The sequence below is a fragment of the Choloepus didactylus genome, chromosome 23 (assembly GCF_015220235.1).
Source record: "Choloepus didactylus isolate mChoDid1 chromosome 23, mChoDid1.pri, whole genome shotgun sequence".
NCBI classification, from domain to species: domain Eukaryota; kingdom Metazoa; phylum Chordata; class Mammalia; order Pilosa; family Megalonychidae; genus Choloepus; species Choloepus didactylus.
In genome coordinates, this window is record NC_051329.1 from 21,360,837 (window position 1) to 21,387,193 (window position 26,357).

The window sequence follows — 26,357 nt, forward strand, 5'->3', positions numbered from 1 at the left end:
GATTTTAAAAATTGAATTTCTGTGAACCGCGCCACGTTGTATAAGGTGGATGAAATGATTTTGTGCTTATGATTTGTGATAAAGTTCCCCGCTGTCAGCCTGTCCTTTGGTGAGGGAAGTGGTAATACAGGAGGTGCTTATTGTCTTATAGAGCTCTGGCTGGAGTGGCTACACGACGAGATCAGCATGGCCCTGGACAGCCTGGACAGAGAGCATGTGTATGACCTCTTTGAGAAAGCCGTGCAGGATTACATTTGTAAGTTCTCTGTGGACATTTTCTAGGGCTTCCAGATTTCTGGCTGTGTCATCGAGCATCAGCCTCTGCTGTCTTGGATTGTATTGTGAGATGATATTATCCAAAAAAGGGAGCACTAATCTAAAAATTAGAAAGATTTGAGTTCAGTTATTTTTATCATTGTCTGTGGTCTTCAATTAATGAGGATATTTAGTTTAAAAATAAAAGAAATGTTTGTAGTAAGGGGATGAATATACTCAGGCCTAGTTATCTGGCAGGTAGAATTTACATGTATTCCCAGGTGATTAAAGGTTACCTTTTGCACATTGAATTTTTTTTTTTTTAAGAGGTTTTGGACAGAATGCTTTTTTTTTTTAATATAGAAACCTTAAAAAAACTTAATTTTGAAATACAGTCAGTCAATTCTTGTTATTTGCAGTAATGATGTTCTATAAAGTGGCAGCAAACACTGATTAGTGCGTAGTGAATCATTGCTCCTTGGGGAAATACAGGATTGGGTTCCTGTAAGCCTCTGATCACATTTTGTCAACGGATCAATCTATAGATTTTTATAATGTATATTTTCATTTAGAGATACTTTATTTAATACATATTGTTGATTGATTAATATTGAATATATTATATATATATTCAATAATATATAATATATAATATATAATGTATAGTATATATTATAGCCAGGAGCACTATAACTCATGCCTGAACAAAGGTTATCTAACTTAAGTATTTTTCTCTGTAAGGCACATCACAATCACAGCCTTCTTGCTCTTGGGAGCACCTACATAGCACTTCAGCACTTTGCCTGGAGGCCTTTTTAAACAGGGAAATCACCAACAAAAAGCACAAAAAATGCTAAAAATGTGTCACCAAATATACTGTGAAAAGGACACTTGGAAACTTTAGCTGGGAACACGAGTGTTGGATGACTCACATTTTTCACCGCTCTGTGCATGTCCGCAAATGACTGCGAAAGCACCTTGAATATTGATTTTGGGGTTACAAATAAATTTTAGTGAGTTGGTGAATTTGCAAATATGAAATCTTTGAATAATGAAGATTACTGTAATTATAGATTTCACATGAAATTACAAAAAGTAGTACAGTATTCTTCACCCAGTTTCTCCTAATGGGGAGCATCTTTTATAACTGTAGTACAAAATCAGAAGCAGGAAATTGATATTGGTATGTGTAGCATTCTGTGACATTTTGTCACATGTAGATTTGTGTAACTGCCACAGCAGTCAAGGTACAGTACTATTCCATCACTGCAAAGATCTCCCTCGTTCAGCCTATCTACTGGTGTCAAAATTTTGCCAGGGCAAGTGAAATTGTGGAAATCTTACCTCCCTTTTAAGTTCTTTTACTCTCCCTTGTTTATAATATAATTGCCTTAAATATTTTCTCTCTATGTGTTGAGAACTACATCAGACAATGTTATAGACAGAATACTTTTTAAAAAGCCTTTACAAAAATTTCCTTCCTTTAAATTAGTCATCCTTCTTCCCTATTTCCGATTATCCGCACTTCTAATTGTGGGCATTCCCCTTTTGAGCAGCACTGATACTTAGAAGATAGACTCCCCTGAGGTAGAAAATTTTTCATGTGCCCTTACCAGCCAAGAAGATTAAAAAAATTTTTTTTATAGTTTAAATAGTGAAAGTAATAGGTGTTTTAGGAATATAAAATCATGCCAAATGTGCTTTTAAAAGCTATACTTGTACCTCTGCTCTAGTGCTGTGCACTGGTAGAGTTATGAGTGCATGATGTTCTTGTGTTCTCTGATGATCTCATTACCCCTTTCTTGATATCTTTGTCATCATTAACAGCAACAGCAATTTTTCTTCGAGGATCTTTTGTTGCTCCCCAGATGAATGATTTTTTGGTCTTGTGTGATTTGCAGTTTGCTCTGCCATCAGGCCTTCACTGTCATTTAGTGTTGATGCCAGTGTGGTTTACCTTTCCACCAATGGCTTCAAGTACACTGTGGGTCAGGAAGCTGAATACCTGCCATCAGGATGGCTGGGCAGTCCACTCTGTGTTCAGGGAGCCAGATAACCAGCCTTCTTTGAATTATGCCTCATAAATAGTTTTGAATGAAGGCCCGAGGGACCCTTGCATTATTGTCAGGAGCTTTAGTGATGGAAGTTGTGGCACTTGTTTTGAATCTTCCTAAGCCACCCTTGCCTCCTTGTGCAGTCTTTAGAGAGGCTTTCTGTCTGTATTGGAGCCTGGGATCTAGTTGACATATTCTTTTGTTTGCCTCATACAGTCATTGTTGAGACTGTATTCTTGGTTTTCCTGAGTTTTCAAAGTATAGGTTATATGACTATTGGGAACAGATATGATATAATCTATTGGAAAATAACGTCTCTTTAGAGGAGGAGGTCTTTCACAGACCATCAGTAAACTGTTGGACCATTTGCCTCACCAAGGACTTCAGATCCAGCAGCTAGCTCATTTCCATTTTTATTTAGCAGCCCATATGGCAACTCTATTTTTGTAAGTGAAAACAGGGCAGCTAATAAACTTTGGTTAAGTTCTTTGAAATAAGTTTCCCAGTGAAAAAATAAGCTTCAGGAAAATATAGTTCTCAAATTGGCTTCTTTATCTTTATATTATTTTTATTTTAAAAGGTTAGTGTATAGGCCTTTGAAATTATTTTCAGATCTTGAAAAGTGATTCAATAGGCAAAACATTCACTAAGAATCAGTGCATTTGTTAGTCTGGTTTTAAAGTCATGAGAGTAAGTATATAAAAAGGTTAAAAAGAAATCAAAAGAAAGAAGGTAGCCGAGGACTAATTTCTTTTTTGCTTAAACCGTCATTAAAGATAGATTTAAATTACAGATTTCTAATAACAGGATTGGTGATTTTAATTTTGTTCTTTTCTCTTTGACAAGAGGGCTTAAAATGAATCAAGATTCTAAAGTTGAAAGATTTTAGACTTTAACATCTTAATGAAAATTTATTCAAATTTGTAACTATTTTCACTAAAATCCATTGCTGGATTTCTTCAGTTTTAATAAATAAACTTTATAATCATGCTCAATTATGTATCACCACCAGTTATATACTGTTTATGCAGTGAAAGCTTGGTGATTATTTACTTCACAGGAACATCGTTTGAAATGTAATTTCTTCAGGATGCAATGATAATGTAGGTAAATTGAAATTATTATTGTTGATGCTCTTAGCTCTGCATGAATGAGTACCTTTTTGGTGGGTAAATTTCTTCTGTTATGAATCTGTTTTGACTTGGGGAATTTTATATCCAAACTAAAAGAAACTTCTCATTTTTAGGTCCTAACATTTGGTTAGAGTATGGCCAGTACTCAGTTGGTGGGATTGGTCAGAAAGGGGGCCTTGAGAAAGTTCGCTCTGTGTTTGAAAGAGCTCTCTCATCTGTCGGTTTACATATGACCAAAGGACTCGCCATATGGGAGGCTTATAGAGAGTTTGAAAGTGCGATCGTGGAAGCTGCTCGGGTAAGTGCCGGGGTCTCAGTGGCCTGTGCTTGCATCTGGGTAGACAAGGGCTGTCTTTGTTAGAGGTTTTGAAAGAAATGTCACAAGATGAGTCTTACAGCTAACAGTTCACAAAATGGTCTTCACCAATCCCTTGATGGGTGGGCAGTAAAATAAATAAAATCAGTAGTCTTTATGGAATAGCTAGAAAGATTTCTTTGAAGTAAGAGGAGATGACTAGAAAAAAGAAAGAAAGAAAAAAAAAGCAGGTGACTCTGCAATTTTCCTGATATTTAAAAATCCCACTAATTAAGTTAGGTACATGGTCTCATGTGAATGTATAAGAATAACCATATCACTCCAAAAAAATTGTGTCCAATAGTAACTGTTAGTGGAAGTTTGACCCCATCATAATGCATTTTGTTTAGACTAGGATTTGTAGTATTTTACAGCAGTGTCCCCACTCCATTGTGTTGATGTGTGTGCACAAAGTTATTGTTGGGACACAGTGGAGCCCTCCAATAGTTAGACCATTATTAAAGTAGCCCCATTCAGTTCTTGATTATGTCCCTGTTCAGAAATCTGCAGTAGTGCCTTTAAATCACCCCTGAGTAAAGGCATCAGGCTGCCTCCTTTGCCTGGCATTTGTAGCTCTCTGTAGTAGAAGACATAACCCCGGCGTGGACTCTGCTCCCTACTGTCTGGACTCCTGCTGTTTCCTGAATATTCTTGTACTTTCTCACCGCTACTTTTACTAAGGCTATTCCTTCACCTGGGAGTTGGTTTACTTACCTGGATACCTCTGGAGAGCCTGCAGAATCATCCCAAATGCCAGCTCTTCCAGGAGTCTTTCCTGATTCCCTTTCCTCATAACAACAAAATTCACAAAGCACAAAGCAGTGCAATCTCCTTCTCTGAAAATTAGCAATACTTTGATTCTTATGATACTGTGATACTTTGCTTTCATGATTCTGCCTCATTATAATCTTTTGGATACATTTATATTCCTCCTTTCTCTCTGTAATAAATACTTACAAGCAGAGATCACATTTATTTTTGTACCCCTTGCAGCACTTGGCACAATACCTTATACAGAAGGGACATATAAATTTTTTTTAGTATGATCTGAAAATTTGTTGAAATATTTTTTTGTAGTAGGAAGAACCAAAGTTTGTCATTTACTACTAATTTGCTTCTTTAGCCCATAGCTGGCTTCCTTTCCCCTTTTGACCGGGAACAAACCTTTGATTCACAGCTTGAGAAAGTCCACAGTCTCTTCCGGCGACAGTTGGCGATCCCACTCTATGGTAAGAGAAACCAACATGTCAACAGGCAGTCCTCTGTGATTTTTAGAATGCTTTGGGGTATGTCACGTGATTAAACCTTTCACAGCATCCTGTGAGGCAAGTAGGCCTGGTGTTCTTATTCTCACTGGACGAGGTTCTTGGTAAAAACATTTCTTGAATTGTTGATGCTCGGGAGGGTTGTAAGAGTGAGAGGCAATACTAGAAGCCAGAGATGTCCACCTACTTTAAGACATTGTTAGAAAGGGGGAGCCAGTGTCTCTGGAAGAAATAGGGAAACTGACATCCTGAATTTCCTGGGGAAACTTTTTGAATAAGAGTTCCATTATTATGCATTTTTTCTTCAAGAGTAACCTCTTTTGTAACAGAATGGGGATTTTATGTGGAATTATATCATTCCTCTCTGAAGATGATTTGGTTCAGATGCACAGTCGATTGGAAGTATTCATTTCTGAATTTCTTGGGATTTGGTAAGGATTCTCCTTTTCAGAGTGAACATAGTTTTGGCAAGCCAAAGTTTTTGTGGCTCTGTAGCTGTGAGTGTGTATAGTGCTGAGAGGATTTATCAGGATATGAGATGAGTTTCGCACTGTCGTCTTGTTTTTTCCCTAGGCATATTTAAGCAGTAGATACACTCAGCCTCTGGGCAACTTACTTGAGCCAGGTGTTTCTTCTCGTTTTACTTCAGTTTCATTTGGATTTGACATAACAAACTATAAAGTGGCTGTCCAATTGGACACTTGGGTGTCATGCAGAGAAGGCTAAAACTGATCTGGCTTCTAGGTTTCCTCTCACCTACCAATATGAGGCAGCTTAGCATAGTGATTAGAGCATGAACTTGAGCCAGACTGCCTGGATACACATTCTGGTTCTGCCATCTGTAGAGGAATGACTTAATTTCTCTGTGCTTCAGTTTCCTTAACTGTCAAAATGGGGAGTTGTAAGGATCAAAGGAGTTAACATGTGAGCTATTAGAACATAGGAAGCACCAGGTAAGTATTGTAAAGCATTGCTTTTAGTTTCATTAACTGAATGATTAATTGCGAGGGTTGCCTGGGAGACATATCTTAAAGCCAAGTTTGCGCAGCAGAAGAGAGCTCAAGATTCAATCTCCAAGAGCTGCCATGGCCACAGATGTGGGAGGGCTAGTGATACCTGAGTCTCACAGTCTAATTTATGTTTGGGTTGATAAAACCCAATGGCAAGACCCACGGGGCTGAATCCATCTTTCACTAGATATGGAGGCCACATTTGCAGAGTATGAAGAATGGTCAGAAGACCCAATACCAGAATCGGTTATTCAGAACTATAACAAAGCACTACAGCAGTTGGAGAAATATAAACCCTATGAAGATTCACTGGTAAGTGTTGGCTTCTTCTATAGTAAACTTCTCCCTGTCTACTTTTCGCTGATCAATAGTTGTGAGTAAATCTTTAAAATCTGTTTTATTGTAAAATATATAGTGTATAAATGTATACATACAATTTACATCATAATAATAAAGTGAACATCCATGTACCCACCACCCAGGTTAAGAATAGAACATTGCCAGTACCTTAGAAGTCTCCTTTGTGCCCCTCTCCGATTGCCTCCTCCTCCCTCTCCCGAGAGGTAATCACTTTCCTGACTTTTGTGATAATCATTCCCTTGCTTTTTTTTTTTTATCATTTTATAGCCTATGAGCATAGCCTTAATTAATGTATTGTGCATTTTTGCTTGTTTTTGAATTTTCGTGTAATGGAATCATGCAATATATTTTCTTTCATTCAACATGTTTTTGGGTTTTATTCATTTGTTTTCACTGCTATAAAGTTGTATCGTACAGCATAGTTTATCCATGTTGATGGATAGTTGGGTTTCCTGTTTTTTGTTTTTTGTTTTTTGTTTTTTTTTTTGCTAGGAAGAGCAGCATTGCTCTGAACATTCTTGTACCTATCTCCTGGGACACACGAAAAAGAGTTTCTCTAGAGTATATACCTAGGAAAGAGAGCGTTAGATTGTGGGGTAATGCTAAATCGTTTTCCAATTGTCACTTCCACTCCTACTGGCAGTATGTGAGAGTTCTTGTTGCTCTGGATACTGACACGCTTAAGATTTGGCCAGACTGATGAATCTGAATGGAATCTCATTGTGGATTTAATTTGCATTTCCCTGATTAAGGAAGTTGGGTTTCTTTTCATGTTTACCGGCCGTTTGGATTTCCTTTTTTGTGAAGTGCCTGTTAAGTCTTTGACTCATTTTTCTATTGGCTTGTCCTTTTTCAATTGATTTGTGGCAGTCCTGGACTTTAGTACTTATTTTTGGTTGTATGTATTGCAGTGTTTTCCTCCCAGTCTGGCTTGTCTTCACTTTTTTAAAATGTTGTTTTTTGATGAGCCATTCTTAATTTTAATGTTAATTGGATTTGTCATTTTTTTTCCCTTATGGTTTGTGCTTTCGTTGGGCTTACAAAGTCTTCCTACTCCCAGGTCGCTCATATATTTAGCTGTATTTTCTGCTAACAGTTTTATTGCTTTGTCTTTCACGTTTAGGTCTTTTCCCACCCGGAATTGGTTTTTGAGTATTGTATGAGTCAGGGTCCAGTGTCATTTTTCCAATGGAAAAACAATTGGTTATTCTGCCCATTCCTCACTGATGCACAGCCCTGTATCTGTCATAGATTAGCCATCCATGTGTATGTGGGCCTATTTCTGGGCTGTTTATTCTGTTCCACTGGTTTATATTAAACTTTCTTAATGACAATAGTTTTATGATGTTTTAACCTTGAGTAGGATGAGTCCCCTCTATTTTGCTCATCTTCAAAATAGTTCTTAGTGCTTTCATGTGAATTTTGAATCAGCTTCAAGTTCTATTAAAATAAAACATTGAATTTTTAATTGGAATTACATTAAATATGTAGGTGAGTAGGGAAGAATTTACGTCTTTAAAATATTGAGTCTTCCAATTTATAAACGTGTTATAGGTCTCTGTTATTTAGGTCGTCTTGTCTTTCTGTAAAGTTTTATACATTTTATAAATTTATGCAATGTCTTGAACACTTTCGTTGGATGTATTTGTAAGTAGTTTTGATGCTACTGTAAATGGTGTTTTAAAGATTTTATTTACTTGTTCCTGGTAAGTAAAATTGGGTTTTTATGTTAATTTTTAATCTATCATACTTGCTAAATTTTTATCAGTATTAGTAATTTATAGGTTCTTTTGGATTTTCTGTGTTAACAGTGTTACTTGTAAATGGCATTTCCCCCCTTTCTTGTTCTTTGAACACTTCAACTTCATTTCCCATACCTCAGACTCTGGCTCTTGTTTTCTTGTATTTATCTTTTCTTTTTGTTTGACTCACCAGGCATCATTGTTAATATTGCATTATAGAGTTACAGTTGGTTTATATTTATACATGCATTTCCTGCCTTCTTTGCTCTTCATTCCTCTTGCATTTGGTATCTTTGATCTGGAATCACTTTTCTTTTGCTTCAAGTGTACCCTTTAGAGTCTTCTCCACTGGAGATTTGTTGGTAACAGATTTTCTCATTTTTTATTTGTCTGAAAAGGTCTTTTCTTTGCTCTCCTTCTTGAAAGTTATTTGCTCAGCAATCTAGATTGACAGTTATTTTCTCTCAGCAATTGAATATATCTTTTCCGTCTTCTGGCTTCTGTTGTTGCTGTGGATAAGTCAGCTGTCATGACTTAACTCTTGCTTCTTTGAAAGTGATCATTGTTTTTTCTCTGGCTGATTATCTCATTCATTTGGTTTGGTGTCCTGCAGTTTTATTACATTAGGTCCAGGTGTGGCTATCTTTTTATTTATACTACTTGAAGTTTCTTGGACTTCTTGACTCTGATTTGGGAATCTTTCATGGCCTAGTGATTAATAAGAGCACAGACTTTTACAGTCACACTGCTTCAGTTTGAATTCTGGTTCTGCCACTTAGTATCTCTCTGACTTTGGCCTGGTACTCAGGCAACCTCCTTATGTCTCAGTTTCCTCATACGTAAGGTAGGGAGAATAGCTATGCCTGCCACACAGGATTGTTGAGATCAAATTCTTAATGTATATGAAGCCAGGAAAAGCTGGTATCAGTCCTCTGCTTACCACTTTCACTTAAGTTTTGTCTGTAGTACAGTAACTAATTTTCCATTATTATGGGAAACTGAGGCTCTAAAACATTCATTGTCTTTCTATGTATAGAGCAGGTGTGCTCTCCTGCTTGCCACACATGCTCTCTCTCCTTTTCTTGTTCACATGTGACTCATGTTTCACAAAGCCTCATTAATGAAATCCTCAATCAGCTAAATTTTTGTTATAGCCATCAGCAGAGTGTGGTTGAAGAGAAAGGAAGTTGATGAAGAGGGTTTTGTCTAAAAAGAATTTTGTTTGCATGCCTCTGAATTGGTAAACATTCAGCGTAGCCTGCTCCATCTTCTCTGCGTGTACCTATGTTCTTGTAGGCATTGAGGCCGAGAATGAGAAGTCAGAAAGAGCACAAGGCACCCAAGCACCACAGTTTGGTTGTGTTCACTCCACTCAGTAGGTCAGAAAGTGACTTCTGTTTTGGAAGGATGGTTAGCTGTGGTCATTGGCAAAGATATTTCTCTTTACTTCACTTCTTGATTGATGATTTAAATTCCCTGTGGTCTAGGAATGGATTAGGAAAGGGTTAATGGAGGTCTTTGAAACTAATGCCATGAAGAGGCACTTTGGACCAGATGGGAAGACTGTCATTCTGCTCATCAAATTGTAGTTCCTGTTGTAGAGAAGTTCTCCAAGTGAGGATTTGTTGATTGTTATCTTGGTGTAGCCAGTCTCACCAAATTTTTTTTATTTATTTGAAGATTTGTTGTGCTTTTTGAGGTATTTTGTAACCCATTTCAACCTCAGTGCAATTTTCCTTTATTCCAGTTGAATGCAGAGGCACCAAGGCTGGCAGAATATCAAGCATATATTGATTTTGAGATGAAAATTGGAGATCCTGCTCGCGTTCAGTTGATCTTTGAGCGTGCCCTGGTTGAGAACTGCCTTGTCCCAGACTTATGGATCCGTTACAGTCAGTACCTAGTAAGACAGTTTAACTGTTCTAATTTTTTCTTATTTTAAAAATAATTTAGAACCTGTTTAAAGGAAATCATTGAGTGCTAGAAGACAGTTGCGTGCTGCCTCTGTCTGCTCTTTTTCACTTTTCTTCTATCCCACTTTTCTCTTCTTTTACAAATTCAGTTACCAAGTTCTCCTAGTGTTTTCAGTTTTAAAACTGATCATTGATGGGAAAAAGTTTTGGCTTATGGTCTTTACAAAGTTCTCAATAATGAGACTATAAGAAGGATTCTAGTATGGAAAATTTAAAACATATAAAAGTAGACCAGTTAATAAAACGAACCCTCAAGTACCCGTCACCTGACTTCAACAGTTAATAATTCATGGCTAGTCTAGATTCATCTGTTGTCTTCGCCTGCATCCCAACCCTTCTGTATTATTTTTAAGCAAATTCAGAAACTGTAATTCATTATATTTTGGTATGTATGTGTTCTAGATTTGAACGAGAATGCAAATAAGGTCCATACATTAGGATTGAGAAATGTCTTTTAAGCTATTCTAATCTATAGGATACCCCCCTCCATTGTCTTCTTTTTATTTTTTTTCCCTTACAGTTTATTTATAGATGAGACGTTTTAAAGGAAAATTTCATTTGTCAATTGATTTTGCTGAAAATGTCTTAATGATGGTAAAGTCTTAACAATAGAATTTTTAACTCCTAACTCTGGAATTCTTTATCATAGGATCGGCAGCTTAAAGTAAAGGATTTGGTTTTATCTGTACATAACCGTGCTGTTAGAAACTGCCCCTGGACAGTCGCCCTCTGGAGTCGGTATCTCTTGGCCATGGAAAGATATGGAGTTGATCATCGCATGATTTCTGGTGTGGAAGTTTTTGTGGGAGAATTTCTATGCTTTTTGTCCTGTCAGAAACATAGAGTTGTGGTGAAGTCATTAAATCAACATTCCTTGTGGTGTTTCTTTGGGATATTGGGTATTAGTGACAAAAAGGGCTCTATGTAGGAAATAAACTGGTTGTGTCTTACAGCTTTTTTTTTTAAAATGCCATTTTATTGAGATATATTCACATACCATACAGTCCATCCAAAGTATACAATCAGTGACTCATTGTATCACGTAATTGTGTATTCATCACCACAGTCAATTTTAGTACATTTTCATTATTCCAAAAAAGAAAACCCAGAACATTCCATATTCCTTATCCACTCACTATTACTGACTCCTAGTATTGATGTGGTACATAGTGTTGATGAAAGAATATAAAGGTATTACTGGTAACTGTAGTACATATTCGCAATGGGTACATTTTTTCCCATGTGCCACTTTATTATTAACTCCTTGTAATAGTATCTTACATTTGTTCTAATTCATGAAAGAACTTTTTAATATTTGTACTGTTAGTCACAGTCATCGTCCACCACAAAATTCACTCATTGTATTACACATTCCCATGTTTTTTAATTTTTAGTTCTTCTGGTGATATACATGACTCTAAACTTCCTCTTTCAACCATATTCACACACAGTTCAGCACTGTTAATTATACTCACAGTAACATGCTACCACCACCTCCATCTATTTCCAGACGTTTAAGTTCAACCTAGTTAAAAACTCTGCATGTATTAAACAATTATTCCCCACTCTCTAGCCTCATTCTGTCTTCTTAGAGCTTTATAACATGCTAATATTCATTGTGATTTTCTTAGAAGCCATTGTATTTTCTCCAATCCTATTTGACTCTTAAACTCTCATTTGCATGGCATACTGTAGAATCGATCCTTTCTAGAACACTGTTTGGTGCTATATTAGCTTGTCCTTTGAACATTTTACTTTGTAGCATTCTATCTTTTGTTAAAGCTGTGTAGTGTTTTATAGTTGGTAGAGGTTTTTATAGTAGCCTTATAACTTTTTACATATATATATATATACATATATATATATATATATATTTTTTTGAATTGGCAACAAATCCTGACTTTTTCTTTGACTCCAGCGACCTTTGAGAAAGCTTTGAATGCCGGCTTCATTCAAGCCAATGATTATGTGGAGATTTGGCAGGCATACCTTGATTACCTGAGGAGAAGGGTTGATTTCAAACAAGGTATTTAAGTTCATGCATTTCACTTGAGAACTGAACTTTGCTTAAGCATCCTTTTGGTCAGATGTCCCAGTTGTCCAAATACATCATGATTAGGTAAATGATGTAGACTTGCCATTTGATAACTTTTTCTTCCCAGGAATTTTATCTGTTTACCTCTTTAACAAGTCTTGTGGATTGTGAAGGTAAATAAGACTGCTGTGTTTCTCTTAAATCTTTGAACATTTGTAGGATCTCCTGTCCACTCTCCCTACCCCCCTACCCTCCCCCCAAGAATGGCAACCAGGAAAACCATAACTTGTACTTGCACATTCATGTCAGCTGTTAACCTCATGCAGGCAGCCTTCAGCCAGTCTGCTGTTTGCCTGTGTCACTCTGGCTTGAGGAGACACCCCTCTCCTATGGTTCCATGCACAGGATCCTGTGCTCACTGTTGTCTTCGTGCCATCCATACTGTACTCTTTCGGTTGTCTTTCTCCGCTACTATGTGTCTTTAGCATGATGCCAGGTATATAGTAAGCTCCCAGGCAGTTTCAGTGTAGGATTAAGAAAAGGTGTGCTATATGGATTTGTAAAATTGTTGGACCTCTTTTTTTTGCAATTTCTAACAGACTCCAGTAAAGAGCTGGAAGAGTTGAGGTCCACATTTGCTCGAGCTTTGGAGTATTTGAAACAGGAGGTAGAAGAACGTAAGTATGGCTCTAAAGTACTGCTTTGCAGAGTAGTATTTCCTGTTCTTTCTTGATTTACATTTTCAGTTATAGGCTATTTGTCTCTAAATTATTTTCTAATTTTGACTAATTCTGTTCCTTAAAGGTTTCAATGAAAGTGGAGATCCGAGCTGCATGATCATGCAGAACTGGGCTAGGATTGAGGTAAATGTTCTTGCAAATCCATCAGTTTCATCCGCCTTTGAAGGACCTTTGTCTAATAGCTTGGTTAAAGTTGAATCAGAATCCCAGGTAATGTGTAGGCTCTGCAAGAATTTGTGTTATTTATTTAGTTTGATGCACATTCATTTATATCTTAGCAAAAATATTCTCTCTCAGGTAGAAGTTGTTCAGCAATTGTTTGAATGCCAGGCACTCACTCTTTTACTTTTTTCTCTCTCCTTCATTGCCTCATTCATGAAAACACACTTACCGAGCATCTACTATTTGCCAGACACTTTCCCAGATATTGGGGAAACAAGGTAGACATAGTCCCTGTATTAACAAGGCTCTCATCTGGTATGGAAAACAGAGAGTTTTTCAAGTGCTTTGAGGATATGAGTTGAATGTTATTACTGGATCAGGGACATTAAGCTGAGTAAGACATGCTCTTGATCAGCCAATCAAATTGGAAAATTCTAATCATATTTTACTCCCCAAGGAGGGGCAGTTTGGTTGAAGAGGCAAGCATTTATCAAAGAACTACTAGTAGATAGGATGTTTGTGTTTTAACCATTTTAAAGAGGAGGAGACAGGCTCAGAAAGGTTAGGTAACTGCTCAGTGTCATTTACCTTGTAAATTGCAGGTCTGGAATTGGATCCTAGGTTAGTCTTTCTCTCTCTACATTGCCTCTTAAATTAAACTCTTGTAGTTAGGTTTGATAAAAATATGAACAAATAGCTGTCCAGTGCTGTTAGTAAGTGCTGCAGGTTCTGTTCTGTTTTTTTAAGAGGTATTGGTCACTTTAGAAAGACTGGAGTGGTTGGGCTGGGCCTGTCACCTCTGGAAGGAGACCTGGGGAATTTCCAGGGATTTCTGTAATGACTGGCTTTTGTGCATGTCTGTTTGAAGTCTCTTTTGTAATGGGTGTTGGTGTTATAAGGTTTCGTCCTTTCTTACTGAACCTACTAATTCATTTTAGGCCCGACTGTGCAATAATATGCAGAAAGCCCGGGAACTCTGGGACAGCATCATGACCAAAGGGAATGCCAAGTTTGCCAACATGTGGCTCGAGTATTATAACCTTGAAAGGTAACTGACCTTGGGGCAGTGCTTATCAGGTATATGTCTGTCTTTAATCCTAGCTCACTTCCTGCCAATTTGGGCTTTTCCTCAGAACAAAGCTGTCTTCCTTCATGCTATCTCTTTCCTTGTTGGAGATATTTTTATTGGGCAGGGCTAAAGAACCCCATAATATTTTATGTCTAGGGCTCTTCTATAGCCATGCATTTCTTTTGTTTTTTTGGTTTATGTTTGTTTTGGTTTGGTTTTGGATGTGAAAGTCTTATTTTACCTTTTTTGGAACACTTTTATTCTTTATTATATTTATTTTGTATATTAAAGTAAAAATTACTGAAAAGTAAAACAAAAAAAAGCCAGTCATCTGTAATCACTGATCCAGAACTAACCACGGTTAATTAATGGTGTTTGTGTATTCTTTGAGACTTTTCTATGCTTATGTTTTATTTTAATGAAAATTCAGTCATAGCATGTGTGTATAAACCTTTAACATGATTTTAATTAAATAAAATATACCCAATAATATTTATAACATGGGGAAGGTATAAAGAATATGATACCTCCTTTTTTTTTTAACCATATCTTGAACATTACGTCAATTAGTTTGCTTTTATATTACCTTTTTTTCATATATTTTTTCTCCTGAATTAAAATATAACATGCTTAATTTAAAAGTCGAATATTTACCCAAAATACAGGATAGAAAGTGAAAGTTTCATATAATCCCATCCCCAGAGATGACCATTATTATAGCAGTATTCCTCTAGATCAGTAGTTTTCAAACTTTTTGGTTTTGGGACCCCCTTTACCCTCTTAAAAATTATTGAAGACCCCAAAAGGTATTTTATTATGTGGGTTTTATCTATTGATATTTATCATATTAGAAATTAAAACTGAGAAATTTTACAGATATTTTAATTAATTTATTTAAAAATAATGAATCTATTATATGTAACATAAATAACTTTTCTTTTGAAAGAAAAAATGATTATATTTTCCAAACCCAAAATAAGTTAATGACAAAAGTGGCATGATTTTATACTTTAGCAAATGTCGTTAGTCTGACTTAGTTGAAGACAGCTGTATTCTCGTCTGCATTCAGTCAGTTGTAATATGTTAGTTTCATTGAAAAGTATGGAAAAAATTGGGCCTTATGCAGATATGAGCTTAGAGAAGAGAGAGGGTTATTTTTTTAGTCTTTTCAGATTATTTTGGATATTCTTTCTTGATAGGACACCAAAACTTAAGTAGCCTCTTAAAGGTGTTGCAGTCTGAAACCATACTGATGACTTTTTCAGACTCTGTATCATTAGTATCCATTTGTGTATTAAGCACCTTGAATGGATGTTTTACTCATGCATGTTTCTGTAACATCATGTGTTTTTCTTTTATAAAATATTAATTTACTGAGTCATGCAGTTATTCCAAATAGTGACACATTTCATTACACAGTATTAACAAAATCACATTTGTTAGTATCCTTACCAATCTGAGTAGAAAAGTTTTTAAGTAGGAAGCTGTCAGACTCATAGTTCAACTTCTGAAATTCTAATTTTTGCTTGAAAGCTCAAATTCTGTCACTGGCAAAAATACCATCAGTAGTTTTCCTTGAAGTGACAGCCCACTTCGTTTATTTTTGAAAAAAAAGTCCACCAAATACCAAGGTGTGAATAACCATAATTTGTCAGCTTTTTCAAGTAAAAATGGTGGTTCATGAAAAAAGTGAGTAGTTCAGCTCATATCTCAAACAATAACATATTTTTCTTTGAGACAAACACAAACATTGTACCTTAATATGCAGCACAAGGGCTTTATTAAAATGTACTTCCTGTTTTGTCACACAGAATATTAAAAAGACATGTAGTGTCTTGATTTGCACCAAGGACCACCATTTCTTTTTGCACCTTCAGTAAATGTCAACACAGTGAAAAAGACAAATAATGTTTTGGTATTATTATAAAAGTAGTTTTGACTTTGCATACCCTGAAAGGGTCTTGGACATCCCCAGGGTATGTGGATCACAGTGAGGACTGCTGCTCTAAATTTTTTCTGAGTGTCCTAATACATATTTACAAATACTTATTTGTAATTTTTTAAACAAAAAGATACTATTTTATAACTGTTGTGATTAGCAGTTTCTCTCTCCTTGTCAGTTCAAAAGATAAGATTCTAGGCTTGAATTTCGGTAATCCCTTGGATTTGTGATTCTCCCCTTGGGTAGGACTGCATACCAGAACCTCTCTGGAGACTCTTATCAGTTTACATATAACTGCTGGATAACCCCCTTCATGCATTGCACATTTCAGCATTGTAGAGACAGAGAAAATGGTTGCAGACCACTGTCCAAGGTGCATTTTTTCAGTAGTACCTATCTGCTAAGGGAAAAAGTGGTTTAGAAGAAGGCCTTTTTTTAAATAATTTGAATTCGGTTTTATTGAGATATATTCACATACCATGTAATAATCTACAGTGTACAATCAACTCTTCCCAGTACCATCATATAGTTGTGCATTCATCACCACAATTTTTGAAAATTTTCCTTACTCCAAAAAAAAAAAGAATAAAAAAATAAAAGTAAAAAGAACACCCAAAGCGTTCCATCCCCCCATCCCACCCTATTTTTCATTTAGTTTTTTGTCTCCATTTTTCTACTTATCTGTCCATATACTGGATAAAGAGAATGTGAGCCACAAGGTTTTCACAGTCACACCATGTAAGCTACATAGTTAAGCAGTCGTGTTTAAGAATCAAGCCTACTGGGTTGCAGTTCAGCAGTTCCAGGTATTTCCTTCTAGCTATTCCAATACACTAAAAACTAAAAAGGATATCTATATGGCACATGAAGAATGCCCTCCAGAGTGACCTCTCGACTCCATTTGAAATCTCTCAGCCACTGAAACTTTGTTTCATTTCGCTTCTCCTTTTTGATCAAGAAGATTTTCTCAATCCCACGATGCCAGGTTTGTGCTCATCCCTGGGAGTCATGTCCTGCATTATACCCCTGGGAATTATGTCCCACGTCTGGGGGTGGTTAGGGCAGTGAGTTCTACCTTCTGCCTGGTCTTAGAGAGAGAAGGGCCACATCTGAGCAACAAAGAGGTTATCTGGGGGAGACTCTTAGGCACAATTATAAATAGGCTTAGCCTCTCTTTTGTAGTAACAAGCTTCATAAGGGCAAGCCCCAAGATCGAGGGTTCCGCCTACTGAATTGGTAGTCCTCAGTGTTTGTGAGAATATCAGTAATAACCCACGTGGGGAAGTCCAACATTTCTGCTTTTTTCTACAGTTCCTCAGGGGCGCTCTGCAAATACATTTTTATTCTCTGCCGAAATTACTTTTGGATGTATCGGGATTTCACGCTAACCTGTATAAACCTACCAGTTCTCACTTCCTATTCAGAGTTCCATGTAATTATGGTGTTTGAATAAACTGATCATAGAAGTTAAATTATTTAGTGTGCTACAGAAAATATAGGTCCCGCACCAAATAAATGTCTCTTCCCTTGGTCTCACATAGAAGTTGAAGTTTTAAAACACAGTCAATATCATCCTTTATCCTTTGGCCTGATTTGCCTTGGTCCTAATCAGATTCGCTTCATTCATATCTCTAAATGAAGTCTGAACTCTTTTTCAACTTTTATAACAGTTACTGTATGAGGTAATACTGACATTCATAGCTGCCGAGCTCTAGCTCCGAGTTTCAGGTGTCACACAGGTATTCAAAGTTCCAGAGACCGACCAGGTTATACACACAGAGCTCAGCGTCTCAGAATTTGGAAATAACCATTACAACTCAGGAGTAGATTTGACTGCTGTAAGAGTTTACAATCTAGGAACCATTACAATAAGCGTTCTCCTGATAACCTGTGCCCTAAAATTTAGTTGTCTGGGTTTACACATTATAGTTATTCCATAGTAGTGAGGTGTTAAAATGTTTGTCTTTTCATTTCTGGCATACTTTACTCAAAAATGCTGTCCCCAAAAGCCAGTCACCTTGTTGAGTGTCTCACAACTTCATTCCTTCATGCAACTGCTCAGTATTCTATTGTAAACATACACCACAGTTCACCATTCTGTCCGTCAGTTGATGTACCCTTAGGACACCTCCATCCATTGCAAATTGAAATACTGCCGCCACAAATACTAGTGTTAAAATGTCTGTTGGTGTCCTTGCTCTCAGATCTTCCAACTATATACCCCATAATGAGGTTGCAGGATCCTGTGGCATCCACATAATTAACTTTTTGTGGAACTGCCACACTGTCCTCCAGATATGCTAAACCATTCTACTTCCCCACCAACTGTAAATAGGTAGATCCCTCTCTCCATGTTTTCTCCAGCACTTGTATCCTTCTGTTTATATTTTTCCCTGCAATTTTATAGAGATATAGCCACATACCATACAGTCACCCGCAGTGTACAGTTGTTCACAGGATCATGATATAGTTGTGCATTCATCACCACACTCAGCACTTGAACATATTCATTACTCCAAAAAAACAATTTTTTAAAAAAGAGAATAATAAAAAATATTAAAAAAATACAATATAATAGTAGGGTCAGACAACACACCACCACTACCAAGAATGCCATATCCCTCCCTTATATCATCCTCTTATAGACATTTATTTTTGGTATATTGCCTTTGTTGCATTTAATGGAAGCATAATTACAGTGTTACTGTTGACCATAGACTCCAGTTTGCATCAATTATATTTTTGTCCCCAAACCATCTCTTTTTCAACACTTTGCAAGGTTGGCATTCATTTGCTCTCCCACATGTAAAGACACTTTTATATTGCTACATTTAATCACTATCATTGACTACTCTGGGTTTCCCTAAGTTATACAGTTCCAGTCTTTATCATCTATCTGGTGTCATACATGTCCCTAGCCTTCCTCTCTCAACTTTACTCACAGACATCTTTGTTCACTGTACTTAGAATATTGTGCTACCATCATACAATTTTGTGCTATCCATTTCTGGATCTATACAATCAATCCTGTTGGACATTTTATACTCCTTCAGCATAAAGTGCCCAGTCTCTACCCTCTCTCTATCTCCTGATAACCTGTGTTCTCACCTTTAACTCTCAAAGTTTGCTCATTAATGTTAGTTCATATTAGTGAGACCATAAAGTATTTGTCTTTTTGTTTCTGGCTAACTTCGCTCAACTTAACGTCCTCAGGTTTCATCCATGTTGTTACAAGTTCCATGACTTTGTTCTGTCTTACAGCTGTGTAATATTCCATCTTGTGTATATAGCACAGTTTGTTTATCCACTCATCCATTGATAGACATTTGGGCTGTTTCCGTCTCTTGGCAGTTGTGAATAATGCCGCAGTAAACATCAGTTTAGAAATGTCTGCTTGTGTCTTAGCTTTCAGTTCCTCTGAGTATATACCTATTAATGGAATTGCTGGATCATATGGCAGTTCTATACTTAGCTTCCTGAGGAACCGCCACACTGCCTTCCAGAGTGGCTGCACCATTCTACGTTCCTGCCAACAATGAATAAGTATGCCTCTTTCTCCACATCCTCTCCAGCACTTGTAATTTTCTGTTTTTTTGATAATGGCCATTCTAGTAGGTGTGGGATGATATCTCATTGTGGTTTTGATTTGCATTTCCTTAATAAGATGTTGAGCATCTTTTTATCTGTTTTTGAGCCATTTGTATTTCCTCTTCAGAAAAGTGTCTGTCTATGTCTTTTGCCTTTTTTTTAATTGGGTTGTTTGTCTTTCTCCTGTTAAGTTGTAGGATCTTGTAGGATCTCTTTATATATTCTGGATATTAAACCATTATCTGATAGGTGGTTTCCAAATATTGTCTCCTATTGTGTAGGCTGCCTTTTCTCTTCTCTGACAAAGTCCTTTGATGTACAAAAGTGGTTTAATTTTGAGGTAATCCCATTTATCTTTTTCTTCTTCCATTGCTCGCACTTTGGGTGTAAGGTCTGGGAAACCACCTCCTACCACAAGATCTTTAAGAATATTTCCCTACATTTTCTTCTGAAAGTTTTATGGCCTTAGCCCTTATGTTTAGGTTGTTGATCCATTTTGAGTTAATTTTTATATAAGGTGTGAAATAGGAGTCCTCTTTTATTTTTTTAGATAAGGATATTCAGTCCTCCAAATAGCATTTATTGAAGTCTGCTCTGTCCCAGTTGCATTGGCTTGACTGCCTTATCAAACATCAATTGTCGTTAGATGAGAGGGTCTATTTCTGAACACTCAATTCAATTCCATTGGTCCATCTAGCTTTATGCCAGTACCATGCTGTTTTTTTGTTTTTTGTTTTTTGTTTTTGAATTTTATTTTTTTTTAATTTTTTAATTTATTTATTTTTCCCATTTTTATTGAGATTGTTCAGATACCATACAATTATCCAAAGATCCAAAGTGTACAATCACTTGCCCCTGGGTACCCTCATACAGCTGTGCATCCATCACACTTAATTTTTTGTTCAATTTTTAGAAACTTTTCATTACTCCAGACAAGAAATAAAGTGAAAGATGAAAAAAGAAAAAAAGAAAAGGAAACTCTAAACCTCCCCTATCCCTAACCAACCCCCCTCAATTGTTGACTCCTAGTATTGATATACGTTTGTTACTGTTTATGAAAAAAATGTTGAAATACTACTAACTGTAGTATATAGTTTGTAATAGGTATATAGTTCTTCCCTATATGCCCCTCTATTATTAACTTCTAATTGTATTGTCATACATTTGTTCTGGTTCATGAAGTGATTTCTAGTATTTGTACAGTTGATCATGGACATTGCCCACCATAGGATTCAGTTTTATACATTTCCATCTTTTGACCTCCAACTTTCCTTCTGGTGACATATATGACTCTGAGCGTCCCCTTTCCACCTCATTCACACACCATTCGGCACTGTTAGTTATTCTCACATCTTGCTACCAACACCCCTGTTCGTTTCCAGACATTTAAGTTCATCCTAATTGAACATTCTGCTCATACTAAGCAAGAGCATCTACATTTCTTCCACAAGGCAGGAGGGAGAGTCAAAGAAGGTAGAGAGGCAAAAGAAAGAGGAAACAAAAAAAATGACAGCTAGGAAGCAGCAAAAAGAAAAATAACCTTAAATCAAAGTAGAATAAAGAATCAGGCAATACCACCAATGTCAAGTGTCTAACATGCCTCCCCTATCCCCCCCTCTTATCTGCATTCACCTTGGTATATCACCTTTGTTACATTAAAGGAAGCATAATACAATGCTTCTATTAGTTACAGTCTCTAGTTTATGCTGATTGCATCCCTCCCCCAATGCCTCCCCATTTTTAACACCTTCCAAGGTTGACATTTGCTTGTTCTCCCTCGTAAAAGAACATATTTGTACATTTTATCACAATTGTTGAATACTCTAGATTTCACCAAGTTACACAGTCCCAGTTGTTATCTTTCCTCCTCTCTTGTGGTGTCTCACATGCTCCCCATCTTTCTCTCTCAACCGTATTCATAGTTACCTTTGTTCAGTGTACTTACATTGTTGTGCTCCCATCTCCCAAAATTGTGTTCCAAACCACACACTCCTGTCTTCTATCACCCTGTAGTGCTCCCTTTAGTATTTCCTGTAGGGCAGGTGTCTTGTTCACAAAGTCTCTCATTGTCTGTTTGTCAGAAAATATTTTGAGCTCTCCCTCGTATTTGAAGGACAGCTTTGCTGGATACAGGATTCTTGGTTGGTGATTTTTCTCTTTCAGTATCTTAAATATATCACACCACTTCCTTCTTGCCGCCATGGTTTCTGCTGAGAGATCCGCACATAGTCTTATTAAGCTTCCTTTGTATGCTTTTCTCTTGCTGCTTTCAGGATTCTCTCTTTGTCTTTGACATTTGATAATCTGATTATTAAGTGTCTTGGTGTAGGCCTCTTCATATCTCTTCTGTTTGGAGTACGCTGCGCTTCTTGGATCTGTAATTTTATGTCTTTCATAAGAGATGGGAAATTTTCATTCATTATTCCCTCTATTATTGCTTCTGCCCCCTTTCCCTTCTCTTCTCCTTCTGGGACACCAATGATACGTACATTATTGTACTTTGTTTCATCCTTGAGTTCCCGGAGACGTTGCTCATATCTTTTCATTCTTTTCTCCATCTGCTCCTTTGCGTGTAGGCTTTCAGGTGTTTTGTTCTCCAGTTCCTGAGTGTTTTCTTCTGCTTCTTGAGATCTGCTGTTGTTATGTTTCCATTGTGTCTTTCATCTCTTGTGTTGTGCCTTTCATTTCCATAGATTCTACTAGTAGGTTTTTTGAACTTTTGATTTCTGCCGTATACATGTCCAGTTCTTCCTTTACAGCCTCTATCTCTTTTGCAATATCTTCTCTAAACTTTTTGAATTGATTTAGCATTAGTTGTTTAAATTCCTGTATCTCAGTTGAAGTGTACGTTTGTTCCTTTGACTGGGCCATAACTTTGTTTTTCTTGGTGTAGGTTGTAATTTTCTGTTGTCTAGGCATGGTTTCCTTGGTTATCCAAATCGGGTTTTCTCAGACCAGAACAGGCTCAGGTCCCAGAGGGAAGAAATATTCAGTATCTGGTTTCCCTGAGGGTGTGTCTTAGAAAATTGCTCCACCCTTTGATGCCTCAGGTCACTGTGCTTTTCTGCCCAGCAGGTGATGCCTGTTAGCCTATAATTCTTGACTGGTGTGAGGAGGTATGGCCGTGTTCCCCCAGGCTCTGGGGTCTGGTTCTGAAGGGAAAGGGCCCCACCCCTTTCCTCCTAGAGAAGACAGACCCCTCAGGTGGAGGTCATTAGCATTTCAATGGTCTCGCTCTCTGCTTGTGCTGTCTCCACCCTTCCCTGAGTCACAGCCCTGGAAACTGAAAATGACTGGGGCTTTCTCCACTGAGCCAAAAAAGAAACAGATAGTCCCCTTCAGACCCAGTCCAAGGCAACCCTCCGGCTCTCCCAGGTCAGTAGTCACCCAAAGCCTCTGTCTGTTTTTTGGGGCTGCGTACCTGTAGTGAGCAGTTCACACTCGCTACTTAAAACCCCAGTTGGAGCTCAGCTGAGCTGTATTCGCTTGCTGGGAGAGAGCTTCTCTCTGGCACCACGAGGCTCCGCAGCTCGGGCTATGGGGGAGGGGGTCTCCCGACCTGGTTCCACAGGTTTTACTTACAGATTTTATGCTGTGTTCTCGGGCATTCCTCCCAATTCAGGTTGGTGTATGATGAATGGATGGTCTCGTTTGTCACCCCGCAGTTATTTTGGATTATTTACTAGTTGTTTCTGTTTTTTTGTAGTTGTTCCAGGGGGACTACTTAGCTTCCACTCCTCTCTATGCTGCCATCTTGCCCGACTCCTCAGTACCATGCTGTTTTAACCAGTGTAGTTTCGTAGTATGCTTTAAAGCCAGATAGTGTAAGATCTCCCACTTTGTTCCTCTTTCTCAAGATATTTTTGGCAATTTGGGGCACCATGCCCTTCCAAATAAATTTGGTTATTGGTTTTTTTATTTTTGCAAAGTAAATTGTTAGGTTTCTAATTGGTATTGCATTGAATTTATAAATCAGTTCAGGTAGAATTGACATCTTAACTATATTTAATCTCCCAATCCATGAACATGGTATGTTTTTCCATTGTTTTCAGATACTGTTTGATTTTTTTTTTTAGCAGTTTCTCATAGTTTTCTGTCTATAGGTCTCTTGTGGCCTTGATTAAGTTTATTCCTAAATACTTGATTCTTTTGGTTGCTATTGTAAGTGGAATTTTTTTCTTGATTTCCTCCTTCTGTTGCTCATTACTTGTGTATAGGAACACTGCAGATTTTTGCGTGTTGTTCTTGTAGCCTGCCACTTTGCTATATTCGTTGATTAATTCTAGTAGTTTTGCTGTAGATTTTTCTGGATTTTCTACATTTAGGATCATGTCATCTGGAAACAGTGAAAGTTTTACTTCTTCCTCTCCAGTTTGGGTGCCTTTTATTTCTTTTTCTTGTCTAATTGCTCTAGCTAGAACTTCCAGCACAGTGTTGAATAACATTGGTGACAGTGGGCATCCCTGTCTTGTTCCTGATCTTAGAGGGAAAGCTTTCGTCTTTCCCCATTGAGTATGATGTTAGCTGTGAGATTTTCATATATTGCCTTTATCATATTGAGAAAGTTCCCTTCTATTTCTATCCTTTGAAGTGTTTTCATCAAGAAAGTATGTTGAATGTTGAATTTTGTCATATGCCCTTTCTTTTTCGATTGAGCTGATCATGTGCTTCTTTTGTTTTGATTTATTGATGCTGTATATTACATTGATTTTCTTGTGTTGAGCCAGCCTTGCATACGTGGAATAAATCCCACCTGGTCATTGTGTATAATTATTTTAATGTGCTTCTGGATTCAATTTGTGAGTATTTTGTTGAGGATTTTTGTGTCTATATATTCATTAAAGAGATTGGTCTATAGTTTTCTCTTTTGGTATTAGGGTGATGTTGGCTTCATAGAATGAGGTAGGTAGCTTTCCCTTCTCATCAGTTTTTTTGAAGAGTTTGAGCAGGATTGGTACTAATTCTTTCTTGAATGCTTAGTAGAATTCACATGTGAAACCATCTGGTCCTGTGCTTTTCTTTTTGGGAGCTTTCTGATGACTGATTCATTCTCTTTACTTGTGATTGGTTTGTTGAGGTCATCTATTTCTTTTCGAGTCAATGTTGGTTGTTCATGCTTTTCTTGGAAGTTGTCCATTTTGTCTGACTTGTCTAGTTCGTTAGCATATAGTTGCTCATGGTATCTTCTCATTTTTATCTCCTTTATTTCTGCAGGGTCAGTAATTTTGTCCCCTTTCCCATTTATTTATTTCCATTCTTTATCTCTCTCTGTTTTTTTGTTTTTGTTAGCCTAGCTAAGGATCCATTGGTTTTATTGAGTTTCTCAGGGAACCTAATTCTGGTTTTGTTGATTTTCTCTATTGTTTTCATATTCTCAATTTCATTATTTCTGCTCTAATCTTTTTTATTTCTTTCCTTCCATTTGCTGTTCTTTCTCTAGTTCCTCCAGATGAAGTTATTTCCTCAATTTTTGCTTTCTTCACTTTTTTTTTAATGCAGTTTTATTGAGATATATTCACACACCATACAGTCCATCCAAAGTATACAGTCAGTGGCTCACAGTATCATCACATAGTTGTGCATTCATCACCACGAAAAAATTTCAGAACATTTTTGTTACTCCAAAAAAAAAAAAGAAGAAAAAGCAAAAAGAAAACCCAAAACATTCCAAACTCCTTATTCGCCCCTATTATTGACCCCCTAGTATTGGTGTGGTACCTTTGTTACTGTTGATGAAAGACTATTAAGATACTACTTTTAACTATAGTCCATAGTTTGTGATACGTACATTTTGCCCCATATATCACTCTGTTATTAACTCCTTGTAATAGCGTCATACATTTGCTCTAGTTCACAAAAGAACTTTTTTATATTTGTACAGTTAATCACAGTTTAACTGAAAGGAGGAGGAGTGGGGATTCCAGGAATGAACAGAGTCACTGAGATAAGAAAGTAAAGAGGGTGTTTAAATTTCAGCTGGTAATGAAGTATGATTATCGCATAAAGGAAATGAAACAGAAGTGGTTGGAGTAAAGGCTAGACAGATAGGTTGAGGCCAGATCATGTTTATCTTCACTTTTAATATAGGTGTTGAAGGCAGTAAATTTCCCTCTCAGCACCGCCTTTGTTGCATCCCATAATTTTTGCTATATCTCATTGTCATTTGCCTTGAGATATTTATTAATTTCTCTTGTAATTTCTTCCTTTACCCACTGGTTGTCTAAGAGTGTGTTGTTTAGCCTCCATATGTTTGTGAATTTTCCCACCTTCTGCGTATTATTGATTTCCAACTTAATTCTATTATGATCTGGGAAGGTGTTTTGTATAATATCAATATTTTTAAATTTGTTGAGACTTGCTTTGTGACCCATCATGAGGTCTGTCCTAGAGAATGATCCATGAACAGTTGAGAAAAATGTGTATCCTGCTGTTGTGGGGTATAGTGTTCTCTAAATGTCTGTCAAGTCTAGTTCTTTTATCATACAGTTCAACATCTCTATTTCCTTACTGATCCTCTGTCTAGATGTTCTGCCCATTGATGACAGCAGTGTATTACAGTCTCCAACTATTACTGTAAAGGTATCTACTTCTCCCTTCGGTGTTGTCAGTGTTTGCCTCATGTATTTTGGGGCACTCTGGCATGGTGTATAAATATTTATGATTGTTATGTTTTC

The 26,357-nt window shown here is 37.0% G+C and overlaps 1 protein-coding gene across 2 annotated transcripts in view; it reads left to right on the plus strand.

Annotated features, from left to right (window-relative positions):
• The window catches only part of SART3 (spliceosome associated factor 3, U4/U6 recycling protein), a 67,415-nt gene that overhangs the window by 28,883 nt on the left and 12,175 nt on the right, over positions 1-26,357 (plus strand). Inside the window, exons 3-12 of one of the 2 annotated variants that reach the window (XM_037816749.1) lie at positions 152-256; positions 3,556-3,740; positions 4,921-5,026; positions 6,260-6,384; positions 9,922-10,077; positions 10,797-10,935; positions 12,066-12,173; positions 12,782-12,859; positions 12,987-13,045; positions 14,023-14,132. In XM_037816749.1, the coding sequence (XP_037672677.1) occupies positions 152-256; positions 3,556-3,740; positions 4,921-5,026; positions 6,260-6,384; positions 9,922-10,077; positions 10,797-10,935; positions 12,066-12,173; positions 12,782-12,859; positions 12,987-13,045; positions 14,023-14,132 (1,171 nt within the window). The remainder of the gene's footprint in view (positions 1-151; positions 257-3,555; positions 3,741-4,920; positions 5,027-6,259; positions 6,385-9,921; positions 10,078-10,796; positions 10,936-12,065; positions 12,174-12,781; positions 12,860-12,986; positions 13,046-14,022; positions 14,133-26,357) is intronic. The other variant, XM_037816750.1, reaches the window with a different exon arrangement.